At 40.9% G+C, this 10675-nt stretch overlaps 1 protein-coding gene across 1 annotated transcript in view; it reads left to right on the top strand.

The window, feature by feature from the left end:
• Positions 1-10675, top strand: part of FAT4 (FAT atypical cadherin 4) — a gene marked incomplete at both ends in the record, with an annotated part of 122684 nt that overhangs the window by 104952 nt on the left and 7057 nt on the right. The window contains 2 exons of the mRNA XM_010150897.1: positions 3224-3474; positions 6312-10661. Of these exons, the coding sequence (XP_010149199.1) occupies positions 3224-3474; positions 6312-10661 (4601 nt within the window). The remainder of the gene's footprint in view (positions 1-3223; positions 3475-6311; positions 10662-10675) is intronic.

Raw genomic sequence — 10675 nt, 5'->3', positions numbered from 1 at the left:
GAACCGTCAACAGAAACCACTGACTGCCTTGCTGCTGCATTCACATCTCTTCATGTAGTAAGCAATTTTCACTGAAAGTCAGGATATTCCTTGTTCCTTGGGTAAATTTATTGTCAGTTATTGTCTTCAGTTTAGTATGAAAATTACACAAGGCAACGTGTAAAGTTTATCCCATTCGCAAAACCAATAAAACATTAGAATTTGGCATTTTTGCTTTAAATTTTAAATATAGTGTTTTTGTTTTAAATGCCAAATGGTTTGCAGACCTCAGTTGATGCAACTTAACTGGGCACTAGACTGAACACTGCCCATTCCCAGTTTCATGGACAAGAGCAATGAAGATGCTAAGTGGCAATGACAAGTTGAAGCTTCACACTAAGGACTGATTTTTTTGTAACGGAGTACGAAGCAGATTCGTATTAGTTATTAATCTGAAGGACGTGTAGGTAATCTCATCACATTTAACTACTGTGGCTGCAGTCACCTGTATCTCTGTTTCCAAACTTACAAAAGAGGATATAAAAGTAGCTTCTTTGTTTACTTCTGTTAGTTCACTTCAGTTCATTCTTCAAAGTGCATAAGACTATCACTGTGTGTCATTAAAAAAAAAAAAAAAGTAAAATAAAACAGAACTATGTTGCAGCAAATCATGTTTTTATAAAATACTGTAATATTTTCTTTCAAACTAGGTACAAGCCAAAAATAGAAACTTTATGTTTTGGCATTTTAAAATATTTGAAAAGCATCCGAAATTGCCATTTATTAGATTATGAAACAATGAAGTTTTTAATTTTATTCAATCTCACTCTAAGAAACTATTTCTGGCCAGCTCCTTAGGTAAAAAGAAAATAGAAAGCACGAATGACAGTAATGATTGTCTCCCATAATCAGAAATTATCAGGGTGCTCTCCGATTTCTTTAGTGTGGTTTAATTGCTTTAATATCTCTGTCATTAATCTTTCTCATTCACTTAGTACATCATAGTAGAATATTTGATAAAAAATCTTTTTGTCTTAATAAGTAGCTATTTTAAAATAGTTTTCAGCTTTTGTTTTGGACTTTTGAGACTCAGGAACATACTCTGTTTTTCTTGGACAGAGTTTGTCTAGATTCAGCACTTAGAGTAATGAAAATCTTAAAATATGGCTGGCATTACAAAACTGGCAAAAGCTAGAGGGACCAGAACACATAAGGTCTTTTTGTCAGAGGTGTTGAGCACTCGGAACTCCTTTTCAGTCTTGTTAGAACCTATTTCAAAATCAAATCTTTGGTTTTCAAAGATGGTACATAAAATCGTCTTCTAAAATTTTCATGTAAAGTCAAAAAATGGACTGTGTCATGCAAGGAGTAGATAATCTTCTGTAAAACAGTTACATATTTATGCATGTCTATTCTTTTTCTTTCGTTTCTGGTGATAACCCCTGAAGTCATTAAAGGAGGCTGATGCAGTTGTTAATGGCAATGCACACTTGAGCAATCTTGTAAAAGATAGTATAGATAAGAGAGGTCAGCACAGATTAGTGGAAAGGCCAGATTTTAAGTGCTTCATTCAACTTCCTTTTATGCTAGTTGTCACCATTAAAATTTTGGGGCTGTTTTTGGCTTGGGTTTGTAATTTTTTTGTAACTACGCTGAGACACCCTTATATTGTCCAGTTGGTTTGCTTGCAGTTGTACTTAGATATAACTCAGAAAATCCTATGGAAAGCGTGGTTTGTCTTTATTCTCTTTTTTTAAAAAAAAAAAAATATTCATAGCATCTTTCCAATGTTAAAGCTTGAGCTGTTCTATATATGTGAAAATACAGAAGAGAAAGTCCCTGTCTTCTGCGACACCTCACACAGGGTTAAAGCATTGCAAATCACAAATGAAATTTGCCCCTGCTGCTGGTGTTTATGGAGATTAAAGTGGTGCTTTAGGCTTTGTGCACATTCTTTCCACCCTAGATGCACATTGCTATGGCTGGAGAATAATTACATATGGCCACTGTATTATATCATAATTAAGCAATTAAAATGTGCTCATGGCACTCTGTAGAGATTAATGACTGAACAGAAGTTGCCACAGCTTATTACACAGGCTGGTTATCAATCCTCTAGGTAAAGCTTCTGGCCTGTGTTATTATTTCTGTCATAACATGTTCCAATTTTGAAAAAATGAAGGTAGGAATATTACTCTCTTTCATAAAAGCAATTTTCTTTTTAATCTTAGAGGATTGTATACTTCAAAAATCTGCTACTGTGCTGTACCAGGCTTTGCTGAAGAAGCAATGCCAGCCACAGCTGTGTTGGTATTTGTCAGGGTTATAAAACTGGATATGGGAATTGTTCATTTGAGCCAGTTTTTGCTCCCTTTGTGTTGTAGAAAGCCTATTATTTAATTTCATAGAAAACTTAATATTAACCAATTACCTTTAAAAATACATCCCAGTGTTCCACATATCTTTTGAGATTCATTCTGTACGAACAGAAGCTAGAAAAGGATTCAAAGAGAAAGGACAAATTCACTGTGCTAGCAAGCCAGAGGTAGCCTTTACAACACGCTGCAGTAAGCATGCAGTCAGTTCTTATCAATTCATATTTTTGCACACACACACGGAGGTGTGCACATGCATATGCACCAATCAAGCGTCAAATTCTGGTCCCTATTATTCTCTATTAACATAGCTTTGTAGTTACCAACTTAATATTGATGTGTTGAATAGCAAAACATAGCTCAGCATCAGTAAAAAATATGAATTATAAATCCTCATGTTATTTTTTAAAATTGGCATCCTTTTATTTCAGAAAATTGTATTTTTTCTAACCACTTTTTATAGATTCAGTTAAGAGATATGTCAGCCTTCTGGAATAATACTTAATGTATTAGCCCAGGGGAATCAGTACTAGAGGTTGCCTCTAGTAGGCAATTTCGAGAGTATGTCTGACTATATCTCCAAATGTGCAAAGACTCAGTTGCTCCTCATTTATTAGAAATCTACCTGTGTTAAGCAACTATGCTTGGAAATCCCCAGAAATGTCATTTATTCAACAAGTCTTGAAAGGTGGAAGACAAAAAAAAAGTGAAGACAGATGGAAAGTCAGAAGAAAATCCATGTGTTGATACCCACCAGCATGGTGGTCTGATGAGTAGAGAAAATTGTTATTATCTTCAGGCAGCAGGTTGCCTTATGAAACACTAATTGAATTTTTCTCCCTTGTTTTTTTTTTTTTATTTTCAAACAGTTATAGGCTTACCGGTGGTAATTCGCAATTCACAATCAACCCATCAACAGGACAAATCATCACCAGCGCTCTCCTTGATCGAGAGGCGAGGGAGAATTACACTTTGGTGGTGGTGGCGAGTGATGGGGGCTTCCCCAGGGCTCTCTCCAGTTCCACCAGCGTGCTCGTCACTGTCGCCGATGTGAATGACAACCCGCCCAAATTTCAACACCATCCCTACGTCACCCATGTCCCATCACCTACCACTTCAGGTAACTTGATCAGTGTCAGTGTCTGGGATACTTCAGATTGCATAAGCATCTTAACAAATGCAAAGCTGTGCCACAAAAAATGTCTTTTACTTGTTCCTCTGCAGCTATTTTCCAAGTTTTGTTATCTTCGTGTTGCATGGCAACGAATAATGGCAAGGCTCAATGTATCACCCACAATTTAGCAGTTCTTGTAGCTTGTTCTTTCCATTCAAATTCAATTATTGTCCTGAAGTTATGTAAAGAAGACATAGTGTAAATCAGCACCCACTCGAACAAGTAATGAAATGATTTTGCCAGGTTAGAATGACCTCTTTTTTTCCTCTGAATGTTTTCTGTATGGTTTGGTTTTTTTTTTTTTTTCCCCACCCTGAGCAATTCCTAAATGGGATTTTGTCAACCTCGTCCAAAAAGATCATATCTATATCAGATGTTAATTATGTTGCCTTTCCTCAAGCCAAGTAGTGAAGTAAAATAAAAAGTAAAGCCAAGCAGCAACCTTCCTTTGTGAAACCTATACCCAAATTAAAGTGACTTCACTCAATGCAGGGATTAATTTCTGATTCAGTTTATTTTTAAACAAGCCTGATAAATAACTACATTATAAATTACAGTTCAAAGTTCTTGTAGTTTCTATTTGAAGAATTGGCATTGCAAAGGGTAAGAAAGGAAAATATGTGTATTTGCATGAGGATGGAGAGAATTTACTGAAAGATTCTGCTATTCTGAGATATTTTTTTTCCCCAAGACTTAAAATGGACTAATACCAGGACCTCTACTACCTCAAAACAGTATTTTATATCATGATCACTGCATTGCCATGATTCACCAAGCTGCAGTCAGTGTGCTTGGCTGTGGAAGTCAGCAACATTGTGTGTTTTCACATCCATATGCATAAATGGATATGTGATGCCTACAGAGAGAATTCCAAGACAAATGGTTTACAAAACATATTTTCCTTTAAAAGAACAAAAAAAAGAGGGCTTATTTCCATTTCTTGGGTTTTCTCCCTACATTTTAAACAATTGCAAATACTTCTGCTTTTTATGGAAGAATGAATTTGTTTACATTTCTTCCCTGTTTCCAGAACAACATTATGAAATTATTGTATTCTTGCATTGTTGAATTATTGTATTCTTGCATTGTTGAATTATTGTGTAGTCTGACTAGGCACAGTGCCTTTGTGTGGTTCTTTTTGGGGTGTTTCTTTATATGTGTTTATGAGGAGTACGCATAGGTTTAATTGATGTTTTTTGGCAATACCTTTTTGGATGCTTTTTTTTGTGTAACCCATTATAACTGGAAACATACAGAAAGCATAAGCTATGTTTACTCTGTTTTTAAATTACCAAAAACCTATAGATAAATGCACTTTTTTATCTGCAACTTCCTCAGTTGATAGTTCACTTTCACTTAAAAGGAAATGTTAATATCTTTCCACGTTATTTTGAAAGTCTATTGACAATGATGTTACTAGCAGGCATGGAAACCATTAAAAACCCAACTTTATTGTAGTCCAGTAGAGTCTGAAATCATTTTTCAAAAAAAAAAAAAAAGAAAGAACAAACCCTCAGCACTTGAACATTGCTTTTATTCCAATTACAGAATATCTAGCGTACATTTTGAAAGAAAAAGCTTAATTTCCTTGTTATTATTAAACTCAAGTTTAAAAGGAGGAGGTAGTAATAATAATAACTAATAACATGATTTTCTTAACTGAAGAAAAAATCTTCATTTTTTCCTGTCCCATTTCTCACAAGTGTTTGGATAGTGTTTTTGTCAAATTATTCCTCCCTCCCTCCCTCCTACAAATCATTGCACATGACAAATAGTGACATGAAGTATAGTTTTAAGGGGACACTGTCAAAGTAATTCCTGCCTGTAAATGATTTTGCCTTCGGAGGTTGAAAACAATGTGATTTTTGTACAGGAGTGGGTATTTTCTAGATTTCAGTACCAGTAAAACATCAATAGAGTGTTCTGCAAATTGGTTGGACAGTGTCATATTTGAAAGACGTGCCATGCATTAGATCTGTAAACTCCAGAGGAAAAGAACACCCTGGATTCTGCTTGCAGATAGGCAGTTGTAGAGGTTAATGCACATGGTGCCCATATAGTCAAGCTAATTGTGAAGCATAAATTCAAAAGACCTGAAATATAATAGATTCATGTGATTGCAGTAGTGTGCAATAGTTCTGTATTTCTGTGATTTTACACTTATCTCAGAGGACCAGCATGCTTTTACAAAGGCAATCCCATTAGTACTGTCCTCAGAAACCTCTTCCAAATCAGAAGCAAGAAGCTATTAGGGACAAAGGAAGAGTATCTGGGGTATAGGAAGAAAAGGAGCTGCAAGGAAAGCTGGGTGTGTAGGGCAAAAGTCCATGGCTGCTGCCTGTTCACTTACAGAACCTTAATAGTCATTGAATTCCAGGGTTTTTTTTAACATGGAGAAATAAACTATGAGTAATCAAAAGAAAAAAAATAGCATTCAACCTTATTAGATTTATGGCTTTCATAGTGTGAATGTTCTAGAAATGGGATGCTAGACTTCCAAAATATTTCCAAAAGTTTTCCAGTGCAGATGTATTTGCAGCCACTGACACCCACTTTTTTGACCATGTGCACTTCTTGTAGGCTCACAAACTCACCTACTCCTTGTTGAACTTAGCATCTTGTGAAAAAAGCAGTTCATTTTCAGAGCTGTGTGAGGAAGAGCACATTCCTCCAGGGCAAATACCAGGAGGGGACCCTCTCAAGAGTTTCTGAGTGAAAAGCTGGCATCCTGTTTCCCACAATCGCTGCATCTTAACATGCCCTAACTTTACTCTCCATTTCAGGCTCGTTCGTGTTTGCTGTGACTGTCACCGACGCAGATGCTGGCTCCAACGCTGAGCTCCATTATTCCCTCATGGGGAAAAACTCTGAGAAATTCCACATCGATCCAGAGAGGGGGGCAATCCTGGCTGCGAACCCCCTGGCAGGAGAGTCTGAAGTCACCATTTCTGTTCACGTGAGGGATGGCGGCCGGTACCCTGAGACAGACTCTACAACTGTCACCGTGAGGTTTGTGAACAGAGCAGAATTTCCTCGCGTTCAGGCGGATCAGGAGACCTTCACGTTTCCTGAAAACCAAGCAGTTGGTACTCTTGTCACCACTGTCTCTGGGTCTTCAGCCAGAGGAGGCTCCTTGTCTTACTACATCGCCAGTGGTAACCTGGGCGGCACCTTCCTGGTTGACCAGGTGACAGGACAGCTTTCTGTTGGGCGGGCTTTGGATTTTGAAGCTATACAGAAATACGTGGTTTGGATCGAGGCCAGAGATACGGGCTTTCCTCCCTTTTCCTCATATAAGAAACTGGAAGTAATGGTGATAGACGTCAATGATAATGCGCCGGAGTTTGAGCAAGATCCCTTCATTGCAGAAATAGTGGAGAACCTGTCACCACGGAAGATACTGACGGTGGCTGCTGTCGACAGGGACAGTGGTCTAAATGGACAGCTAAATTATGAAATAATTGAGGGCAATACAGAAAATAGTTTCAGTATCAATCGAGCCACTGGTGAGATCAGAAGTGTTAGGCCCTTGGACAGGGAGAAATTGTCTCGGTACACACTAACCATAAAAGCTTCAGATAAAGGCACCCCACTCCAGAGCACAACTGTCAAAGTCATCATTAATATTTTAGATGAAAATGACAATGCTCCAAGGTTTTCCCAGATATTCAGTGCTTCTGTGCCTGAAAATGCACCTCTGGGTTTTACAGTAACCCGAGTCACAACGTCAGATGAAGACATTGGGGTGAATGCAGTCAGCAGGTACTCCATAAGGGATACAAGTCTCCCATTTACCATAAATCCCAGCACCGGGGACATCACGATCAGCAGACCACTAAACAGGGAGGACACAGACCGCTATAGAATTAGGGTCTCTGCACATGACTCCGGGTGGACGGTGAGCACGGATGTCACCATATTTGTCATGGATGTCAACGACAATGCCCCACGATTTACAAAGCCGTCCTATTACTTGGAGTGTCCTGAGCTTCCTGGGATTGGCTTGAAGGTCACTCAGGTTTCAGCCACAGATCCCGATGATGGGTCAAACGGCCAAGTCTTCTACTTCATAAAATCCCAATCCGAATTCTTCCGAATTAATGCAACCACAGGGGAAATTTTCAATAAGCAATATTTAAGGTACCAAAACTCCAGTGGTTCAAGCAACATCAACATTAACAGGCACAGCTTCATAGTTACTTCTTCAGACCGAGGCAGTCCTCCATTAATGAGTGAGACAACCGTCACCATTAACATAGTAGACAGCAACGACAATGCACCGCTGTTCCTCGCTCGTAAATATTTTACTCCTGTTACTAAGAACGTGAGGGTTGGCACAAATTTAATTAAAGTTACTGCAGTGGATGACAAAGACTTTGGCTTGAATTCTCAAGTGGAGTACTTAATGTCTGATGAAAGCAAAACTAATAAATTCAGACTGGACAGGAGTACAGGCTGGATTTCTGTGTCGTCTTCACTAATGGCTGATTTGAACAAAAACTTTCTGTTTAAAGTGAAAGCAAAGGATAAAGGACATCCTCCACTCTCATCTGAGGTAGCTGTTGAAATAGTCGTGACAGAGGAAAATTACTATACACCTGAGTTTTCTCAAAATCGTATGAGCATTACTGTCCCGGAGAGTCACTCTGTTGGAACGGTGGTCAGGACAGTTTCAGCCCGAGACAGAGATGCCGCTATGAATGGATTAATCAGGTATAATATTTCCTCTGGAAATGAGGCTGGCATCTTTGCTATTAATACAACTACTGGTACGCTGACACTAGCAAAACCACTTGATTTTGAGTTACACCAAAAGCACGAGCTAGTTGTTACTGCCACAGATGGAGGATGGGTGTCCAGAACAGGCTACTGCAGTGTCACTGTTCATGTCATTGATGTGAATGATAATTCTCCAGCTTTCAGCCCTGAGGACTACTTTCCTAATGTGTTAGAAAATGCCCCCAGTGGGACAACTGTCATTCGTTTAAATGCCACTGATGCTGACACTGGACTTAACGCTGTGATTGCATATGCTATTCAGTCCTCAGATAGTGACCTCTTTGTCATTGACCCCAATACAGGAACGATCACCACCCAGGGATTTTTAGATTATGAAACGAAGCAAAGTTACCATTTAACAGTAAAGGCTTTTAATGTTCCAAATGAAGAGAGGTGCAGCTTTGCTAGTGTCAACATCCAGTTAGAAGGGACAAATGAGTATGTGCCCCGTTTTGTGTCCAAGCTTTATTATTTTGAGGTTTCTGAGGCAGCCTCCAAGGGTACCATCATAGGTGAAGTTTTTGCAAGTGATCGTGATATGGGAACTGATGGAGAGGTCCACTACCTTATCTTTGGCAACAGCAGAAAGAAAGGCTTCCAGATAGATGAGAAAAGTGGCCAGATCTATGTTTCAGGACCTCTTGACAGAGAAAAAGAAGAACGAATCTCTTTGAAAGTCCTTGCAAAAAATTTTGGGAGCATTCGTGGTGCAGATATAGATGAAGTAACTGTTAATATCACTATACTGGATGCCAACGATCCTCCTGTTTTTACCTTGGGAACCTACAATATACGAATCAGCGAGGGTGTTCCTCCAGGCACCCATGTCACGTTTGTGAGTGCCTTTGATTCAGATTCTGTCCCTAGCTGGAGCAGGTTTTCCTATTTCATTGGGTCTGGCAATGACAACAGCGCCTTTTCCATCAACCCACAGACAGGACAGGTGACAGTCACTGCAGAGCTGGATAGAGAAATGTTGCCTGTGTACAACCTGTCTGTGCTGGCCATTGATTCAGGAACACCATCTGCTACGGGAAGTGCATCTTTATTGGTAACTTTGGAAGATATCAATGACAATGGCCCTACTTTGTCCACCAGCCAAGGAGAAGTCATGGAGAATAACCGTGCGGGAACTCTTGTGATGACACTTCAATCATCAGACCCCGATTTTCCTCCAAACCAAGGTCCCTTTACGTATTACTTGCTCAGCACTGGTCCTGCAACCAGCTACTTCAGCCTTAGCACCACTGGTGTGCTGACAACGACAAGAGAGATCGACAGGGAGCAAATCAGTGATTTCTACCTGTCGGTGGTTACAAGAGACTCTGGCATTCCTCAGATGTCTTCCACAGGAACCGTGCAGATCAGGGTAATAGACCAAAACGACAACCCATCTCAGCCCAGAACAGTAGAAATCTTTGTTCACTATTATGGCAACCTCTTCCCAGGTGGAATTTTGGGCAGTGTAAAGCCACAGGATCCAGATGTGCTAGACAGCTTCCAGTGCTCCCTCACCTCAGGAGTCACCAGCCTCTTCAGCATTCCCGGAGGCACCTGTGAGCTGTACTCACAGGCAAGGTCCACGGACGGCACATTTGACCTGGCTGTCCTCAGCAGTGATGGGTTGCACGGTGCCGTCACCAGCAGTGTCCGGATTTTTTTCACGGGCTTCAGCAACACCACCATTGACAACAGCGTCCTCCTCTGCCTGAGCGTCCACAGCGTGCGGGATTTCCTGACCAACCACTATCTCCACTTCTTGCGCATTGCCAGCTCCCAGCTGACAGGGCTGGGCACCGCCATCCAACTCTATGGGCTGTACAAGGAGAGCAACCACACCTTCCTGATGGCGGCCATCAAACGGGGCAGCAACCAGTACGTGAATCCCAGCGGTGTGGCCACCTTCTTTGAGAGCATCAAAGATGTCCTCTTCCGCCAGAGCGGGGTGCGGATCGAGGCTGTGGACCACGACTGGTGCCTGCAGAACCCCTGCCAGAATGGAGGGAGCTGCTTGAGGAGGCTGGCAGTGAGCCCCACTCTGAAGAGCCATGAGAGCATCCCCGTTATCGTCATGGCCAATGAGCCCCTCCGGCCCTTCGTGTGCAGGTGCATGCCGGGGTACGATGGGAGTCTCTGCGAGACCGACATTGACGAATGCCTCCCTTCCCCCTGCCACAACGATGGGACTTGCCACAACTTGGTGGGGGGCTTCTCATGCAGTTGCCCAGAGGGCTTCACCGGCATGGCCTGCGAGAGGGACGTCAATGAGTGCCTTTCCAACCCCTGCAAAAACGGTGCTGCCTGCCAGAACTTCCCAGGAAGCTTCAACTGCGTTTGTAAAACCGGGTACACAGGTATGCTTTTACTT

This window comes from Eurypyga helias, unplaced genomic scaffold, assembly GCF_000690775.1.
Source record: "Eurypyga helias isolate BGI_N326 unplaced genomic scaffold, ASM69077v1 scaffold3074, whole genome shotgun sequence".
NCBI classification, from domain to species: Eukaryota; Metazoa; Chordata; class Aves; order Eurypygiformes; family Eurypygidae; genus Eurypyga; species Eurypyga helias.
The sequence above is the reverse complement of the archived record's forward strand: the minus strand, read 5'-3'. Positions and strand labels throughout refer to the sequence as shown.